The 20,798-nt window shown below is 41.8% G+C and overlaps 1 protein-coding gene across 1 annotated transcript; it reads left to right on the top strand.

Annotated features, from left to right (window-relative positions):
• The first annotated feature begins 621 nt into the window (after positions 1 to 621).
• LOC146316862 (potassium voltage-gated channel subfamily A member 1-like) lies at positions 622 to 7,125 on the top strand. Its single transcript, XM_084735128.1, has 2 exons — positions 622 to 1,154; positions 1,762 to 7,125. The coding sequence occupies exon 2, from the start codon at positions 2,025 to 2,027 to the stop codon at positions 3,498 to 3,500; it is 1,476 nt and encodes a 491-aa protein (XP_084591254.1). The 5' UTR covers positions 622 to 1,154; positions 1,762 to 2,024; the 3' UTR covers positions 3,501 to 7,125.
• The last annotated feature ends 13,673 nt before the right edge of the window (positions 7,126 to 20,798 follow it).

Below are 20,798 nucleotides of genomic sequence, written 5' to 3'. Positions count from 1 at the left end.
AATCCATGATAATTATTGTACCCTTATCATGAAGTGCTGTAAGTTGGTGTCATATAGTGTCAGATGTGGGAGTGAGATCCTGGATGCAAGCTCCTCCTGATGTCATCCATGTTTCATAGATATGAGGGCTACAAACACACTGTTGACGATTTCATCTTTCTTATTTCTCACTAAAATGAAAACTACAAAATCACATCTGGTCTCACGTCGACTCAGATGTGAAGCGTGACAACCCTTCGCACATCCACCTAAAGCTCGTGCAATCCTTAAGTGACAGAACGAAAAGGTGATTTCATCTCTCTTCTATTGATGACAGGCTAGCTTTCTAAAATATATCTCATCCCAAATGTCACACACAGTTGGGGATTTGGAGGTTTTGTTACCAACTGTCCTTCTTTGCAGTGTGATTGCGCCAGTGCTGGCACACAAGCGCTCTTGTTTTTGTGGTGTATGGAGAACTTCTGGCGGCGTGCTGCTTTAGTAGAGCCGGTCTGCATTGCGTCGAAACCCTCCAACTCCTCCTCCCTCCTCTCTCCTCGCTCCTCTCCCCTCCTCTCCGTTCCCTCACCTCCCCTGCACTTGCAATGTAAAAATGCACAGCAAAACTTGTTTGACATTGTGGAGAAAACATTTGGAGCTCGCCGCTGCCGCACTTCTCTCTCATCTCTCCATTTTTTGATGGTTTTCTTCTCCTCTCCTCACCGCGCTGAAGCACTCAGCCCGTCATCTTGTCTACTCGCTGAAAGCGGCAGATTCCTGCTGATGATGCAGTGATGTCTGGAAATGCCAAGGGCTCCTCGCTTATTGCCCCTTACTGTATCTCCCCCCCTGAATTGCAGCGCAGGATTTTCTCCTGCGGTACACTGTAAAGCTGCTCACGCCACCGTGCGTACCGACGCTACAGCTCTTCCATCTCAGGCTTCTTTTTTCTCATTAGACTCACCTGATTTTCATCTCATTTTACCCCATCCTACTTCACCGCCTGAAGGCGTTTAGACACAGATGGGATGGCGATGAGCACAGTCAGGCTCTTGGCTCTTTTTTTCCTGGTAGGTGCAATGTAAAGTTGCCACATGACACCCACTGGTGCTCCGCCGTTGGATGATTTTACTCGAGGATAAGACGCATTCAAGACCTTTCAAGATCAACCCACGGTAAGCCCCGAAACTGCTGACTTATACAACAGATACTGCCTCGATTGTCATTTATCGACAGCTGCTGTTGATGTCAAGATAAACAGACAACTTGTTTTTCTATTTCGCGGATGCTTTTTGCATCTTTTTGTAGGCCTGTAGGCTGTGTGCATGTAGAAATATCAGTTGGTGTTAATATGAGTATGAAATGTTATGCGTCACATCATAATTCAGGCTGGTTTGAGTGGCGTAGGATGGATCACTGCCATGCATTTTTAAGACAGAACCACAGCGTTTGTGCTCTATGTTAAACTAAAGTAAACATCTGCACAGATAAATATGAGAGTAACATAGAAACATTACAAAAATAAATACCATCTAGTCCAAGAAGATCATCATGTACTCATTAAGGAGTACTACAGAGAGGTTGTAAATGCCTATATCCTCATTAACTTAATATTTTATACCTTTACAACTGGATAACTGCACTAATTGCAGGCTAAGAGAAGTAAATAAATAAATAAACTGCAGAAAATGCTGAGCCAGCAAATATCTTGGCTGTTTGATCCCATTATTTCCTCCTCCTCCTCCTCCTCTCTCCCTCTCTCCTCCTCTCTCTGGGTGACAGAGGCAGCAGTAACAACAGCAGCAGATGCACCGGAGAGCAGCAGCAATGGTCAAGTCAGCGAGAACCGCAGTGGAGCCGCACTGAGGCAGAGCAGCAGCCAACCAGCCCCCCTTGTATCTGGGGACGTCTCCAACAATTTAAGGGGTGTGGGAAGCAGCTGAGGAGTGGAAAATTTCCCCTGAACCTGAATGCCTGCTCAGTCAGACTAACCGACATCCAACATAACTCCTCCTCTACCTCCTCATCCTCCTCCTCCTCCCAAAATGACCGTGGTAGCAGGAGATAACATGGACGAGACCTCGGCTGTCCCTGGCCACCCTCAGGACACCTACCCCCCGGACCACAATGACCACGAATGCTGCGAGAGGGTGGTCATCAACATAGCCGGTCTCCGGTTTGAGACGCAGTTGAAAACTCTCTCCCAGTTTCCAGAAACGTTGCTGGGCAACCCCAAAAAGAGGATGCGGTACTTTGATCCCCTGAGAAATGAGTACTTCTTTGACAGAAACCGCCCCAGCTTTGACGCCATCCTCTATTACTACCAGTCAGGGGGTCGGCTGAGAAGACCAGTGAATGTCCCTTTGGATATGTTCTCGGAAGAAATCAAATTTTACGAGCTGGGAGTGGACGCCATGGAGAAGTTTCGTGAGGACGAGGGTTTCATCAGGGAGGAAGAGCGTCCTCTACCTGAGAAGGAGTTCCAGCGTCAGATCTGGCTCCTCTTCGAGCACCCAGAGAGCTCAGGCACCGCAAGAGGGATTGCTATCGTGTCTGTGATGGTAATTCTGATTTCAATAGTCATATTTTGTTTAGAGACTTTACCACAGCTGAAAGAGGACCCCGCAGGTCGAATGGTGACAGTTGGGAACACTACTATGTATTACAAGCCAAATATCCTCACTGACCCCTTCTTCGTCATTGAGACACTCTGTATAATCTGGTTCTCCTTTGAGTTGATAGTACGCTTTCTGGCGTGTCCAAGCAAACCGGCCTTCTTCAAGAACATGATGAACATGATCGACATCGTGGCTATCATCCCCTACTTCATCACCCTCGGCACCGAGCTGGCTGAAGACCCAGAGAATGAGGGAGTCGGGGAGCAGGCAACATCTCTGGCCATCCTCAGGGTGATCCGTCTGGTCAGGGTGTTTCGGATTTTCAAGCTGTCACGACACTCCAAAGGACTGCAGATCTTGGGGCAGACCCTCAAGGCCAGCATGCGAGAGCTCGGATTGCTGATCTTCTTTCTGTTCATTGGAGTCATCTTGTTCTCCAGCGCTGTCTACTTTGCCGAGGCAGAGGAGCAAGGATCCTACTTTGGCAGCATCCCGGATGCATTTTGGTGGGCCGTTGTGTCCATGACAACTGTGGGCTATGGGGACATGGTCCCGGTCACTATAGGAGGCAAGATTGTAGGATCTCTGTGCGCCATCGCCGGAGTGTTGACAATTGCGCTGCCAGTGCCTGTCATTGTGTCCAACTTCAACTACTTCTACCACAGGGAGACCGAGGGAGAAGAGCAGGCCCAGCTGCTCAACGTCAGCAACCCCAACATCCCCTCCGAAACCAACTCCAGCCGCCGTAGTTCATCCACCGTCAGCAAGTCAGAGTACATGGAGATTGATGGAGACATAAACAATAGCATCGACAACTTTAGGGAGGCAAACCTCAGAACTGGCAATTGCACTATAGCCAACCAAAACTGTGTAAATAAAAGCAAGCTGCTTACAGATGTTTAGATACTAGTTAGGAACTTTGGGATCTCTATGGGACTGTCACATGTGGAGTAGACCATCAGTAAGGAATGCTTCATTTACCTCCCCAAAGCACTCTATGGCATTAGGCCTACAACTATGCTCAGCTATATAGAAAGGAAACAGAAAAAACAAAGCTCTTAGAGTATACGACAGGTAGATAGAATAATTAATTCTTCTGATCCTACAAATATATAAAAAGAAAACATCGATTATTACGCATATACATGGCTCCCTGGTGGATGCAGAGCACACACTGTCTTATCAGATGACGGCGTGGTAATTAAAATCTTATGCATGGAGTACAGATAACATTTCAGCAAGTTGCACAATGCACCAGAAAAGTCTGCAGAGACATGCAAGCATCTGCAGCCAAGTGGTAAGCGCCAAGAAGTTAGGTGACCCCCCACTCCCTGCTCCTCCGCTCCTCCTCTCTCCTCCCTCCTCCCTACAAAAGGATCTACTGTTCAGCAAAGCACCTTATAGGAGGAAGACTGATCTCTCTTGTTTGGATGTAAACAGATGGTGATCTCCACGCTTCACGGACATCCGCAATGCTGCTGTTTTCCAGCAGATGCTGTAATTGTGATATCACCAAGTGATTCAATGCCATGCCCTTTAGATGCAACACAGCACAATGATAACGTGAGCTTCACACGAGCATGATTAGAGACTTTCCATTTTGATATCGGCATGCATGAGACATATCGCACACAATGGAAAGGATGTTCTTTTTGGATACCTGCCTCCATCCACCCCCTTCTCATCTGTTTTCATACTGAGTGCACTGGATGAGTTTTTAATTTGAAATGCTAATCATTTAGAAGTATAGAAATTGAATGTTAAACCTTAAGGGAACAGTACATAAATGAGATCATAGCATGAAAAAAGTAACCTGCATTATGGTCTATCGACTAAGGTACTTTTGTATCCTGGTATATTTAATGCATGACATGAGTATACAGCTTGTTGCAATTCAGGCACTCTGCAGTGCCCTATTGTCAGGGAAACTAAAGGAAATCAAATTCTGGATGTTTCTGAATTGCGATCAAATATATCCAAACCCACCTTGAGGATGCAGAGTTTCTAATTTAAAAGTAGTCAAAGAAACTGAATAAATATTAATATCAAAAGTGCATATAAGCATAATAAGCACCAATTACAGTATTACGTCAATAGTGCAGTGCATGGACCTTCTTTGAACAAGAAATGTTAACATATCATTAGTCATGCTTCCATTTCCATGTCAAATTTTTAGTACACATTGGTTTGGAATCCACTAAAAAAGGATCAATACCAAATTTCACTTCATATTCCAGAGAATTATTCTGACATTAGTTGCTAGTGCCTTTATCCCTTTCACCAACAGGACCAGTGAAAGTGCCTCTGTGTACAACTGGATTTGTGAGGTCGAGCAGAGCTGGTTTACCGTCTGTTCTCGTGTTGATAGACTGCTGGTTATGATGTTAATGATGCCAGATGAACAAGGTTGAAACAGCAGGTGATTGTGGTCAAAAAAAAGAAAAAAAAAAAAAAAAGATCCATGGCTGTTATGCACAACCCAGTTTTCATGCTGTCACGCACTTAATTATGCCCTTAAGCAGCAGCGATGTATTGTACTCTGCATGTTTACCAATCCAACTCAAAAGGGAATATCCATAGGTTTTTTAAACATATTTTATTTATGTCTGTTGTTTTTTGTTCATGCACCATGCATCCTTTCAGGGTCTCTACCTCAGTGAGGTCATTGCAAACTTGCTGCAGAGCTGCAAGCTTCAATGCAGGGCTTCCTATACCATAATGCAAAATGGAACCTTAAGTGTAAACTGCAGTCATGCAACATTGAATGTGAGAGTCCCAAAGCATAGCCTTTACACAAGCACTTAGGGCAAGTAGTGTACCACAATCCCGCTCCTCCTTGTTTTTCTTTTTCACTTAAAGCTACGCACAATCAGAACATGAATTTTTTTCTAGAGAGTTTGTGGAGATGCTTGACTCTCCTAACAGGATGAGATTGACTGTTTTATATGTTAGTTTCTTTGAAACAATGGTATGTAAAGTTACTGTTGTGTCACAGAAACACACCTGAATGTGTGTATAAGACGGTGGAGACGTTTGTTATAGTTTTTGAATCTGTCATCCTGCAATGCAATCCGTGGGCATTATGACGCACAGCGAAGTGCAGCCCGTCTTTTTGCACAATCATGTTGTTCTGTTGCTTGAACCTTTTTTTGTTTCTTTGTCACTGTGCTTGCTCATGTGTAGTGCATTGTTTCTCAGCATATTGTTCCAGACAGGCTAACTGCAGATAGATTTGGACAAATTGTACTTGAATATCTCCAGCTACTGTACATCACTCAGTATTGAGATGAATTCACCCAAATGATAGTGAGATTTTGTACTGTACTGTACGCTCTTTTCTTTTTTATTTAGCACTCTCCTGTCAAGGTCCTCCACTGCAGTGCTACTTGAATGTCATAGTTGTTTCTGTTGGTGCAATGGCTATCCTTTGTGGTGCTAGTACAGGACTACCATTGTTGTCTTGTTACATCACACATTTATTATCTGAAGCATCAGCTGAAGTAAGCCTTCGTTAAAGACTTTTTCCATTCGATAATTCTTGTTCCCGTTCTGTTATTGGTGGCTGGTTGGTTAGTTTAGGGCACCGTTTGTCATTTTATTTGGAACTGATCTTCGTACTGTACTGCTGAAGAGTGTCTGCCTCAGGCGAGGTGAAATTTAAAGAGCCTTGCTCGATGTCAGCAACTCATCACGAGAGCAAAAAAAAAAAAAAAGATACACATTTGTGTCAGGGATCTTCAATTTGTATAGGGTTTCTCGTACAGAAGGACACCAATAATACCCAGTACCATACATTATATTACTATATATAGAATGATATTAGGAAATTATAGTAGTCTCATAAATGCAGCTATCAGGAAATCATGCTTGAAAGTAGTGATGTGTGCAACGTGTCCTGCAGGAAACAGCTGAAAGTGAGGTGAAAATAAAAATGATACCCCTCACATTAGCAGTGCTGTGAGGGCATGTATGGATGGTGCTATGCATTCAATTACCCAACAGAAACATGCATTCTTAACAGCAATAGAATAACAGATCGCCTGTTTCTTAGATGCTTTTTGTAAAAAATAGTAAAACAAAATCTATTTTGAATGTCAGAGAAGCTGCAATCACTTGACAGATAACTCACAACAGGGCTGTTTATGTACCAACCTCGTACCCTCTGTTCTGTGATTTTGTAAGGTCAGTGGGGTCGAATGTTGAGGCTGACGTTTTATCGAGACAGTAACCCATGAAAAATCCAAATATAGGCTTTTGTAATAGTGGCAGTCCCCCCCCATTAACCACCCAGGTCGGACTGGAGTTGTTTTGCAGTCAGGAAGAGAAGCTGCTGAAGGGTTCAGTCGAACCTTTAACACAGTCCCAAAGGGACGGCCCATAATGCACTTAGAGAGGATCTATCATCAGTTCACCGGACTGATCAGCTACGTGAGAGAAAGTCAGAGAAGGTGCCTAAAAATGTTTTACATATTCATTTGTTTAGCTTACTGTTAGATGTTATGCTTCTGCAAACAAACACGAGTGAGAAGATCTAAAAAAAAAAAAAAATGACGACATTAACCGAATTAAACTATAATAAAAAACACGAAATGTCATGAGAACAAAATGCAATTTAGCTACAATAAGATAGAGAAAAGTAACCACTATATACTGCAATTACTTATGAGAAACAATTAATGTGTGTTTTTATTTTCCTTTTGTTTTTTGGTGGCACTGTAACATGACTGATAATAGGAAGAACATGCCATATACTGGAATATCAAAGACAATATGTTCCTCTGGCAAGCCATGATAATGAAACTACTGTATTATGATCAATTGCTATACACTAAATGATATGGACAAGAAGTGTACTATTATTAAAAAAACATATGAAAAAAAAACAGGATTCATTCAAACACCATGTTCACATTGTTCCAATCTCCACTGCTGAACCTACTGCTATAATGTATCTCTACAGAAACCTACTAATCGCAAAAAACTGCATGGTCGATGGAAGACTGCATGAGTTTTGCCTTTCAAACTGTGGATCAACTATAATACAGTTGCATCATTAAGAAAAAAAAAAAAGAAACCCTTGCTTTCATCTGCACCAAGGCTTCCTGTAAGGCCCTGTTCAGAAGTTGTGTCCTCTGCTGGATTTCTTAAAAGCACCTTAGCGCTGACCTCATCACTCAGACGGCGCTGGGTATCCGAGCCGTTCTCAGCGTGTCTATGTGTGATTTGCTAGGCTTTGAATGTGAGCAAGGACATTTAAGGGCTAGTTTCTCAAACTTTATCTCTATTCTAAGACTGAAACGCTCTTTCAAGTGACATTTTGCCCGCTCTTATCTCAGTCTAGACTGTAGTGATACTGTGTTGTGGGAAACATGCCCGTCATGTCTAAGCAGGGCCTGTGCCACACACCCTCCTCCTCTGTACTACATTGGTTTTAAAGGGACAGTTCTGATTATTTGATGTGGGGTTGTATGAGGTACTTATTGATAGTCAGTGTATTACCTACAGTAGATGCGGTCGACACACCCCCAGATTGGAGAAGCAGAAAGTATCAGCATGGAAGTTAAGTGAAATAATGCTGTGAACAGGGTCAGCAGCAAACGTATTTTAGCCACGTAAAAAAAAGGTCTACCTAAAAGAATCAAAATCAGTTTAAGTGTGCGGCATATTTATAATATTTTCACTGCTTTACTTTGCTGTCAGACAGTCTTTTCTGATGAGAAATAGCTGTTATATGAGCCTGACATGGCTCTGTTCAAACCAACCAAATTGCATAGACAAAATCAGTGATTTTACATCACAGAACACAGCAGCTACTGGTCTACTGCTGCCTTTGTCTAATAGTTTGTTTGTTATTTTGTGTTTTAAATATACTTTGCATTCACCGAAGTTCACAGAGCAACTCAAACAAACTAACCAGTTGAGGCAGCGGTGGTCCAGCAACTCCTATGTGCTGTGCGGTTAAATAAGTGATTTCGCCTGTGGAGTCTGGTTGGTTGGGACGGAGCGATATTTGGCTCGTTGAACAGCCGTTTCTGGTAAGAAAAGCCTGTCTGCAGCAAAGTAAAGCAGTGAAAATATTCTAAATATAGCGTGCACTTCAACTGATATAGAATTTTAAAAGGCGGATCTTTTTTAAGTGACTAAAAGTTTTTGCTGCTAACCCTGTCCACAGCTGTGCTCAGTTCTCGTGCTAGTACTCCTGCGCACTGGGGGTGTGCTGCCCACCATCTACTGTAGGTACACTGAATATCGATAAGTACCTCATACAACCCCACCTCAAATGATCTGAACTATCCCTTCAAGGCATTTGTGTTTGCTAAAGGTCTTGATGTTGGACTGCTTTCTGCCTGCTGAGGAGGCACTGACCGGGATCAAATGTTGGGATGTTGTGTACCTCACTCACCAAAGGTGATTATCGATGAGAAGATCTTGTTTGTGTTAGAAGTGTGATGGCTATGAGTTTGTCTTTTTCTGTCAAGAATGCACATTTAATCGCTGGTAGGGAAGTTCTGGAGCAAAAGCGCAAAAAGGACTGTTGAACTCTTCTTCTGCTCTTCTTTTTCATCCACAAGCAAACCAAACTCTGATTGTGTTTATCTAATCCAGCCGTCATTGTCACGTTGTGTTTACCAAGGATTATGCTACAATGTGTTCAGTTTGTCAGATGATGACAAAGGCATGGTCTGTGATCTATGCAAGGGTTATTTGTTTTTCCTTTTCTTATATCACTTATGATTTCACCTTACATTAACTTCAATAAATTTTTAAGGATCTGCTGGTGTACGGTATGCTCATTTCGACTCGGGGGTGGGGGAGTATCTCTGCACTCTGGACCTGCACAAAAAGCCACATAAAACCATCTTGTACACTAAGTTGTCACAGCTCTTTCTGCATTGCGCTAACAGCAGAAATATGCTGCAGTGTGCGTTGTTACAGAGCTCGAGGTCTCAATCTAAATGTGTCCTAGCTCTGTACTACAGTACCCTCTCACTGAGGCCATTAGCAGTGATTCACGGCTGTAAGGTAATGGTTCCACACTAATCCTCCTGTCCCAGGAGAGTCCCGCTTACCTCTGTCATTCCCTGCGAGTTGTTACACACCTCCGGGGCCTGAAGAGCTCCCCTCGTCTCTCTGCTTCCTCCTGTGCTCACATGGACGCGTGCTTAAAAACATCCGAGTGGGACTCTGACGTGCTGTGCATGCGTGCCAAGTGTGAAATCCTGAAGATATCGGCGCTGCAAACAACATTTATTGATAGCACTTAATTTTACAGGACACTAATAAGATGTAACAGGCTGTACTTGTATTAGATTAGATATAAACTAGAAATAATATGTTCTTTATCAGATAGTATTAGACCCTTATTATACTTTATTAAAGGGTAATTACGGAATCATTACAACAGAACGGTCAACTAAAGTGTTGAGTATAATTTAATATGAAATTCTAAGCAGTTTCTCATTGCAGCATTGTGTTTGTTTACAGTCTAAGTTACAGTTCTGTTGAAATGTTTCCCTAATTACCCTCTAATTAAGTCTGATAATAGTCAAATACTGTCTAATAAAGAACATACTAGTTTTGTTATGTCTTTATTTATGTCTTAAATAAAGAACAACTCAATTAGTTTAATTAAAAATTAGGGATGCAACAATACAAAAAACTCAAGGTGCAGTTATGGTGGGCGATATGTGGGGCTGCTCTGTCACAACTGCAAAAAGAAAGTCCACCATATATTCATCGCAAGTTTAAAAAACAAGGAAAAGGACTTTTTAAAATAAAATAATAAATATGATGTGTACAGTGTTTTTTGTTCATGTAAAATTTGTTTTTCCTTTTAACTTAAAGTGCTTCTGCCTTCCTTCTTTAATTAAATATAATAAAAGTAGACAGCCATGACTTATAAGCATGCGAATACGAATTGACATGAATTAACTTTTGCTTAAATTATGTACAACAGCAAAACAAAAACAACGCAGAAGTTGGTGGCATGTCCTTTAAAAACTAAAATAAAACAATTAAAATGACTAATGACTAAGTAGATATTGTCATACACTGGTCTCAAGACACTTTTATTGTAATAATGTGCTATATTTAATATCAAACTATAAAATTTCCTAATTTATCAGGGTGACATCTTCAGACCGCTTGTTACATCTGTCCAACAGTCAAAAATTGAAATATATTCAGTGTACTATCATATAAGACAAAGAGAAACAGCAAATCCTCACATTAGAGGAGCAGGGAAACTAGTGAAAAATGGCCAAGGTGACCTCTTTAACCTGCTTGTTTTGTGTGATCAATAATCACAGGGAATGGGGAATGTTTGGTATTTGTGCTTAAAAATAATAAAAAAAAATATAACTCAATGTAGCTGCAGGATAATGTTAAAAGTTTTCTCTCTCTCTCTGGATTTTTGATACTTAGTTAAGTTTAGTTTTTGCCATCCATTTACTTTGTATATAACCTTCTGAATCATACTGGAAAACAGCTTGTTTCTCAGAGTGTGATTCTGATAAAACCTCATGATGAAGAGGTCTTCTTATATGAAATATGCGCAGCTGTCGGGGGCAGTAACCCTAAAACAGCGAACAAACAAACACGTCCAATCATAGAACAGTCAAAGGACAATCAAGCGATGAGACTGAAAGACGTGGGTGCAGCTTTTCGGGGTGTGAAGATGATTCATTCCCACTTCTGTCCTCTGATGGCGTGAAGCTGCATATTTGTGGAGAGAACATTGGACAGCAGAGGCATCACGCTGAATGCTGCAGCTCATCTGTGTCTCTCCTTCTCTCAATCTGTGTCCATCTGTGTCTCTCTGCGTCCCTCTCGGTGTCTCTGTCCGCCGCAGGCTCTCTGTGTCTGCAGCCCTGCTCTGTGTTGGCTGTATGGTGACCTTAACAGAAGTGAACCTCCTCTTCCTTGTCCTCTGCATTGCCCTCAGGAAATGCAGCACTCCTCACTCTGCAGGCAGCAGCAGTAAGGGTGGGGTGAGCTGGCGCCGGGCCCACTCTTCTTCCACACACACACACACACACACACACACACACACACTCTCTCTCTCTCTCTGTCTGTCTGTCTGTCTGTCTGTGTCTCTCTCCCTGTTTCTCCCTCTTCTCCTGAGTGCTGTGAAGCTCCACTGGACTGTAATAGCACAGAAGAGGAGCTCAGTCATACAGTCATGAGGATATCACACCTGCTTTTGTTGGTTTTTCTCTCTCAGTTATCTTTACCTACACACACACACACAAACACAGAGGGATTTAAAGATCCAACAGTCTGCGTGCTTGTGTGTACTTTTCCTCGTCCTCCGTGACCATTTGTAGTGAGCGTGTATTTTTTAAAGCTGCACTAATCAATATTTTATTAGCAATGGAATAAATGACTGTGTGTGTAATGTGAAAGATGTTGCTTGCAGAAACGAACCGACAGAGAATTATCACTTGACTCTGCAGCTCCTCGCCGCTTTAAAGGTCCAGTGTGTAAGATTTATGGGGATCTATTGGCAGAATATGGCAGAAATGAAATGTGATATTCATAAGTATGTTTTCATTAGTGTATAATCACCTGAAAATGAGAATCATTGCTTTTTAGTTGCCATAGAACGAGCTGTTTATCTCTACAGAGGATGCAGGTTCTCTTCCATGGAAACCGCCTACAATAGTCCAGAACAGACAGACCAAACACTCGCCCTAGATACGACACACACATTTAGAAGGGGAGGGATTGTCAAAGTGTTTTCAATGTGAAAAATCACCACTAGATGCTACTAAAACCGATGCACTGATCCTTTAAGAATTGGTTTAACATCTTTCACCTCATTGTTTTGGTCTAGACTTTACTGTTTTGATTCATCCTCCCTGCTCTCATGAGGTCACAACCAGAAACAGCAGCTGACAGCTGTTTTGCATAAAAAAGGTTCTGATATAAACTCCCTGTACGCTACTTGTCCAGCACCAAACAATAATACAGTTAGCAACTAGCTGGAGAAAATAGTAAACCATTTTTGCAGCTGATATTTCCCTGCAGGAGTGAGTGGAGACCAAAACAGAGCTACATGAACATCCACACTGATTAATGACTGAAGACTCGACTTTGCCTTGGTATTCATGACTTGATTTGTCTAGATATTAAAAAGTTAGTTGTCTCTGAAACGTGATTTGGTCATTTCTAGTGCAGTACACACAAACCTGGCAACCATTTGGACACAGCAGACCAGCAGAGGCCAACGCATGACGCAGCTATCGTGAACGGGACTAGTCAAAAATAAAATCTGGATTCATGTTGTTGGTGAGTAAGAAGAGAATGTCTGCAGCTCAAAATTGAACAACGTGACCACCACAACATTCAACTTAATGTAAAGCCACAAAGAAAGGCAATGTCATGTAAATGTATCTTGACTGTTAAAATTTTGTTTAAGTTTAAGGTGTTTTAGACTTACATTTAATCAATTATGCATTTGTTTTATTGAGAAGACATATTATTAATGTAAAAGACATTCAGGAAACTGATTCAGCTTCATATAACCTGTTAAACTTTGCAAGCTCTTTTGCATGTGAGACTTTTTTTCCCCACATCTGGTAAACGGTGGCACCAAACACATGCTGAACGCTCCAGCTGTGTCGGTCCCAGCTGTGACCTGTTACTGCTGCACGTTGCACAGAGAAACAAAGACAACCAGAAGGTTATGACCTCAAGAAATTCTTCAAATACGAGAGGAGTAAGTAGACTTTGCTACTTGGGTTAGTATGTTTTTTTTTTTTTTAAATAATAATAAAATAAGGCTATATTTGTAGTTATTGTTACGGCTATCATCTGTGGTGTAGATGGCCCTTTAGAAGTTATATGTCAGTGTCATTGACCCTGAGTGGCCAAAAAAAAACCAAAAGAACACTCAAAAGAATCCCAACAAAAACAGATTGCTGCAACTCTGACATCCAGTTTTGGTATAAATCATAATTATCTATGGAAAGCTGTGATTCTGTTTCCCCTTCTGTTTTAGACACATTTTACCAAACCGGGTATATTTGGTATCTCTTGAAACTGTAGGATCTCCAGTAAAATTTATTTGAACGTTTGACAGCTTGAGTCAGAGAGGTTTAAAGGGTACAGTTAGTACTATCCTATATTTTCTTACAGACAACAAATTCCAACAAATTGAATTTCCATTCTTCTCAATACTATCTAACTTTTCATTTTTAGTTGATTTCAAAACTTTAAAGATTGAGTTTGATTTAAAACAAAAAAAATTAAGAGTTTTCTCAACTTAATCCTTGATTCTGACTGCTGCTTACTGCTGGACGTTTCAGGTCAACATGTCACCCAGGTGTCAGCCTCCACACGCAGATGAGAAGCATGTAATTGAAACTGTGGTTTAAGCCACTGTCCTGGTAATCCCTGATCAGCGTGTTGGACTAATTGAGGTGCTGTCGGGCAGCAGTGCAGCAGGTCTCCATTGAGCTTAACGACCCCCCCCCCTCCTCATCCTCACTCTATGCTCTGTCTTACGACGGCCCGGACGCGTCGCCTTGAATGAAAAGTTTTCCATCAGCTTATCTTATGAAGGTATGAGTGCTTACAGCCTGTGTACAAATGTACTGTGGCTGCATGTGCTCATCCCCTCAATGCCTCTGTCTTTCATTAGGTTTCCCACACACACACACACACACACACTCACAAAGGATGGCTGATTTGCCTGAGTCAGGCCTCTGGCTCACTTGATATTCCCTGATCGATTTCTTTGAAGACAGACACTCATCCCCCTCATATCCCTTGTACAAAAATGCCATGCCATTCCTGTTGACGTCATGCAAAAAGTTTCTCAAGGGCCTTTTCATTGTGGCCCAATCAGCTGTGCATGCACAGTATCATATGATTACTGTGTATCAAATCACAAGTGTCCTCTGGTGTTGGCTTTATCGCTGCGTTAAACCAAATCACTGAGATGCCTGTGCACAGTGGTCCACCTCTAACAGCCTCGTCTACAGCAGATTCTGAATGTTAACAATGTGCAAAATAGCTTTGACAGCATTATTGGATCTCCCATGCTTGAGCCAAAGCCCTTGGGCCTAACACCACCCCACCCCCAGGTCCAGCGAGCCCACCAGCCTCTCTTATCCCCCTGATCCCCGAGGCCCTCTCTCTGGCCCACTTCCTCTTTGCATTACCTCCATCAGGCCGGGCTGCTGACACACTTGTTTAATAATTAAGGGCACGTCCATAATTTCCTCGTCCTTGTGGAAGTCCACAAATGGTCTCTGTGAAACTCAGGCCAGTTAAATGTACCTCTTTACTTAGGGCCACTGACAGCCCTACATCACTGTAGCGATACGGAAAAGATGATACGAGCGAGTGGAGATGGTGGTCGTAGGATCAGAAGGAATGAGTTCGTCATGAATTACCCACTGATCTCTTTATCAGTTTATCTAATTTCCATTGACGCAGACACACATCACATAGCGGAGTGCCTACCATCACGCTGCGTTCTAGAAATAAAGCATGACAGAGTGTATCGACTATAAACAAGCATCAGTATGTCTGTGTGTGCACCATCCCTCCATAAAGAAAAAAATCAATCCATAAACTGATCACTCCATCTGTTCATTCACCTGTCCATAAAAAGAAACGAGACGTTTTCACACCACTAGGTTGTTTGCTGTCGTCTGAATCAGTTCAGTTTGCAAACTTGAAGCGTTTTCCCCTTTGATTCGGTTTCTTTTCCCACAGAGAAAAATCCAAGGGAACCAAAATACATCACTCCACTTACTGGTGAAATATGTCAGGGGCGGCGGCAAGACAGTAAGTACAGGAAGGAGGTCCTGTGCTGTGGACTAATGCTGCAATCCACTGCAAGTCAAGAGTTGATAGTTCACACTCTGTATTGTCGACTTCAAATCTAAATGCGTGGACACCTGCATCAAACTGATTACCGTGTGGGAGGTCTATGAACTTCACAAGCATCTACAGCAGCTGATAAGCACACTTCAAAAGAGACAGGAGGAGCAGGAGAGTACCACGAGCTTGCAGAGACTTCTATCAAGAACAAATCAACAGAATGGAAATGGGAATGGCCACTACAAAGGGTCACGCTGTGTGCGCTGCCACATTGCCTTGATGTCAGATCTGTTTATTTTAGAAAACTCAGGCCAGGTGGATCTTACCTGAGTTACCAACTTGGAATTCCTTGTTCTTTTTATGGATATTCCTACCTTCTCCTACCTTCTGCAGGAAGTGTTTTTTCAGTCAAGCAACATTCTGTTCAGCAGCAGCAGATTAGATTATTCTCACTGGGAAAAATTGAAACAGTCTGATTTTCACTTGCTCATTTGAATGCATCACTTCCAGTTAGGAAGCATCAAATCTACAAGACACTAGCAGTTTTGTGAGGCTTTACTTTGGCACAGCGCTGCTACATGTTGAATGCTAAAATGCTCATAGTGACTGCCATCTTAGCATAGTCTGTTAGCATGCTAATATTTGCAAAGTACAGCTGAGACTGAGGCTGATTAACCAAAGTTAATGACCAACATTTTTAACCAGATGATGGTGCTAGATTAAAGGTTTACTATTCACCAGAGTTATTAGAGTTCATCTCAAAGGAAACATGAATATCTCTATCAAACCTCATGGTAATCCATCTGATAGATGTTGAGACACTTGATTCAAAAACGCAAACATCAACCTTAGATTCATTGTTTTTGGACTAAGAATGTTTGTACGAAATTTCAGAACAATCCATGCAGTAGCTGTTGAGATATTTAAGTCTGGACCAAAGCGGTGGACAGATAGACTCATATCTCTAGAGCCGTCCCATTAGCGCTGGCTACAAAATCAGAAATATGTCACCCTAATGGTGCTTTTGTTCAGTTAGTTTAAGATCTATTTACTGCCACTTAATTACTTGTAAATAGGGACGTTTTCTTTCCAGCCCACAGGATTTGTTATCAATGCTCCCAGTCTGGATATTTGTCCTTGTGGTATCAGGCGATGTGGATCTCAGTTTACATGCTCCTCCTGCTTGGTGTGCAGTGTCAGCGTGCTTGTCTGGGGGAGAAAATTCAAAACTTACCATCAACGAAACCCGGCGCTGTGACCTTCCCGCTTCAATTACATCACCGCGACGCGCTCAAGGAGCCTGGCAAACAACAAAACCACAAAGGGATATATCACCATGAAGCACAAGGGACGTGCTGAGATACACACAACCTGAGCCTCATTCGTTCAGCCTGGCTCACTGAAATGCTGGAAACGGTGTTTAGAAGTTGATTCTGTTAAGACTTGCTGATGGGAAAAGTTGGACTGTTGAATAGTTTGACGTTTTCTTTTGAGAACACCTTGCGCCATTTTTATACATGCAGGACTCTGCGGTCACGTTAGCGATAATATGCAACTTCCAGGGATACTTTCAAACTTAAAGGTGCAAAAACTACTTTGATAAGTTTAGGAAACAAAACTGTTTGAGTAGGTTGAGGAAAATACTGTACTGTGGTTGGGTACGTGATGTAACTTATGTAATGTCTTAAAAATAAGTCAGCATTGACTGTTGGTTTCACATGGGACACAAACCCCAGTCTCCTGGGTGAAAGCCTTGTGTTTGTTTGACACATCCAGACACCACGCCTCCACCATGTGCCAAGCTAAGCTACGCTATGCTAACTGGGGGCTGACTTTAGCTGGATCTTCCAATCTAACTCTCAGCAAGAAAACATATTCCCATAATCCCAAACTATTCCTTTAAATATAATGGATCCAGTCTGGTCCAAGCCTCACTACCATCCCTAGTCTCATTTATTTAATGGACCGGTGCGTAGGATTTAATTGCATCTAGTGGTGAGTTTGCAAAGAACAAACGCCTTGTCTCAGTCCCCTTTCCAAGACTGTAGGAGAAACTATGGTGGCTGTGAAGCTCACGCAAAACGTAAAAGGCCATAAGTAGAGACAGTGTTTGGTTTGTCTCCTCTGGGCTACTGCAGAAACATGATGGTGCATCTGCCCGTAAAAACAGCACGTTCTAAGGTACCAAAACGCAACGATTCTTACTTTCAGGTGATTATATGCTAATGTAAACATGCCTATCAATATTATATTCAGCTTCTGCCAATGAATACAGTAAATCTTAGACAATAGACCTTTGAATATATATTTAAATAGATCCAGTCACTGGGTCAAGATGCCTCCACTGCCATCTCTAGTCTTATTTATTTAACTGGATGTTTCATCATCCAAAGTCCCGCCCAACTCTCCAACACATTACTGTACTCTGTTGATTCGATATCACTTCAGAAACTTAACCTTATCTGACGCACTGTAGCGTTTAATGTTCAGGTTAAATATTGATGACTCATAAATAGCTGTCATGTCTTCTGGAGAAAAAGCCAAAAGAGGAAAATAAAACACGTAACTTCGCTGAGGTTTACAGGAGAGGACACCAGGACAGTGTTGGACATAAACCACTGTCCATGTTGTACTACATACAGACCCCATAGAACAGGGCCATTACATATTGTATGATGATGATGATGGAGGAGCATGTCAGTTTTCCTGCCCAGGACACATTAACTGGACTGCTGGTGGAATTTACTGTAAAGGCTCGTGTGGGTCAGCTGAGAGTTGTGCACACTGCAAAAAATATCCACCTCATTCAGTCTTGTGCAGAGTCTGTTTAAATGTTAAAGAGACAGAAAAAGAAAAAAATGTGCCAGTAAGGTGAAATAATTTGATGTATTTTGAGGATCAATTACCTTAATTAAGTGACATGTCAACCTTTTTCTTTACTAATTAATGAATTACTACTTCATGTTGCCACTTGTCTCAAAAAAATGTATAGGCAAAAACTCCTGCAGAAAAGTGGAATTATTTAATCCTATTGGCATTGATTCAATTATATAATTGTTTTAACTAATGTGTTTTTGTTATTGATTAATATGCTGATTATTTTCTTTATTAATTGTTTAATATCTTCAAATGATATTCAGTTTATGAAAATAAAAACAGAGAAAGCAAATTCCCTCACTGTAGAAGCTGAAAATCTGAGAATAAGATGAATGACTAATCAATTAATTGACTAATCATTGTGTCTCTTTTTTAAAATTACTTAATATGAGTCCACGTAACTTGTAAACATTGTAATTTTTTGCAGTGCAGGCAGCTCCACTGGTGAGAGAGGCTGTCAGAGACTGACAAATGGAGAGAGTGCTTTGTGCTGAGAGCCGTCCCTACAGGTTTCCCATGCAGGCAGCCAGACCAGGGCCAGGAAATATATTTATATGTATGTATATACATCATCGACCATCATGAGGTTGTCATATGGAAACCACATAACCTCAAAATGGGTGTTCAGTCCGTCCTCCTCTGTGACACGCATGAAGGTTTGAAGTTAAACCACTGGGGTTGTGCATATGCATATGCACCTGTCAGTTTGAGCAAAAATGAAGAAAAATTGGTGCACAGATTATAGCAGTCCCCTCGGCGTGAATGAATTAATGGACGGGCCTACCAGGTACTGTCCCGGGGCAGGCAGTCCACAGGCAGTCCTGGGGCCGTGCGTCTGTGTGAGGGAACTGTTAAAATTTCTTGCTGTGAAGTCACAGATCTCAGGTAAACGTTGTCCACTACTTTAATGCAGACCACTGGCTGTGTATAAAGATGGACAAAGTGTCTCTACTTCCTCCCACTGTACAAAAATGAAGCCAAAATATCCCGGAAATGAGTGCAGCCATCTTGTGCTGGTGACGTGATCAGGGTTGGAGCTGTGCCATCGAGGTATGTATGTATAAGAGTGTGATAAGGGCTGCCTAAAACAACAGAAACAAAATTTGGAGGAAATCTATTTGATGTGAACTTTAATTTTTATCCTGGTCCATGTCCCATCTGCTAACATGAAGGTGGAGGGGTATATGACCTGTACTGCTGCCAGCCACCAGGGGGCAATCCAGATGTTTTGCTTCACGTTTGGGGAGCTGTCATCCATCTTTACATTCAGTCAATACACACTGAATCATCTCAACAAATATTGGATGCACTGACATAAAATTCATGGTTCCCCAGAGGATGACTTTTGTGATTTGCTGATTTTTCCTCGAGGGCCACAGTGAGGTTGACATTTGTGGTTTTCAGCAGAGTTAAAAGTCTTTACAACCCTTGTGGCAGACATTCATGTTTCCCTTGGGATAAATTGGAATAATTTGCTGATCCTTTAACTTCTCATGTAGCATCATCATCAGGTCAAAATTTCAGCTTCTCCAGTACTGCATGACTGCATACGTGCAGCCTCAGCTGTCCCTTGTGTTTTGTGCTAATTTGTAAATGCTAGCATGCATATATGCTAAGATAATCTGGTAAGCCAACCATCAGCATGTTAGGAAGTACAGACCAGCTCTGTTTGCTTTCCTTCCTTTTCAATGTGGTACGCTGTGTTGAAACAGTTCATACAACAATGACACCTGAGACTGATGGACATTCTGCTCCTTTATCTGTGCTGGAAGCTACATTCTTTAGTTTCTGCAGGAATCAATAATTATTGTTTTGATTTGCACAAGTCACAGTAACTTTGCCTGTGAAAATGAAAACACAGGCTCTTCTGATCTAAATGTTGTTTTATCTGATGTCAAGGACAATCTGACACAGTGCCATGCATCAAGAATAACTAGATAGAAATAGCCAATCATTTTGCTAATATAGATAATCTTATTGCTCATATAGAGGCATCAGTATTAGACTGAAATGGTTTCGTAACCAGTTAAAAACTCCTCGTAGTACATTTAACTTTCCACAGAATGACTTGGGAGTCTCAGAAGTCCAGCGGCTGGTGCAAAAGCTGCAACAGCAGGTTTCAGTCACAATGAGCAGCAGCCCATCTCTGTCCCAGTGTCTGAGCCTGTTTGTACAAACAGCCCATTAGTTTGATTTCGCTCTTGATTCCGATCAGAGGCTTTTAATATCGAGCATCTGCCAACCAAATCCAATGAATATTCAAATTATTTCTGTGTTGGCTATTTTTCCTTCATATCACAGCTGCGGAGCACACTGAGGCTACAGAAACCTTTCATTTAAAATTTGTCAAGCAATTAAAATCAGTTTGACAGCAGAATAGCTGCTTGAGGAACTAGAGGGCGGGAGAAGGAAGCCAATAATTTTCAAACAGTCCTTTAATAAAGAAATTAAAATGCATCTCAGACTTTCCTGCACTGTCTCTTACAATAT

Source organism: Lutjanus erythropterus, chromosome 13 (genome assembly GCF_056507025.1).
Source record: "Lutjanus erythropterus isolate fLutEry1 chromosome 13, fLutEry1.hap2, whole genome shotgun sequence".
NCBI lineage: Eukaryota > Metazoa > Chordata > Actinopteri > Lutjaniformes > Lutjanidae > Lutjanus > Lutjanus erythropterus.
Note: the sequence above shows the minus strand (reverse complement) of the source record. Positions and strands in the feature narration are given on the sequence as shown.

Excerpts from the sequence above, each read along its gene's own strand:
- LOC146316862 (XM_084735128.1), top strand. The coding sequence starts at position 2,025 with ATGACCGTGGTAGCAGGAGATAACATGGACGAGACCTCGGCTGTCCCT.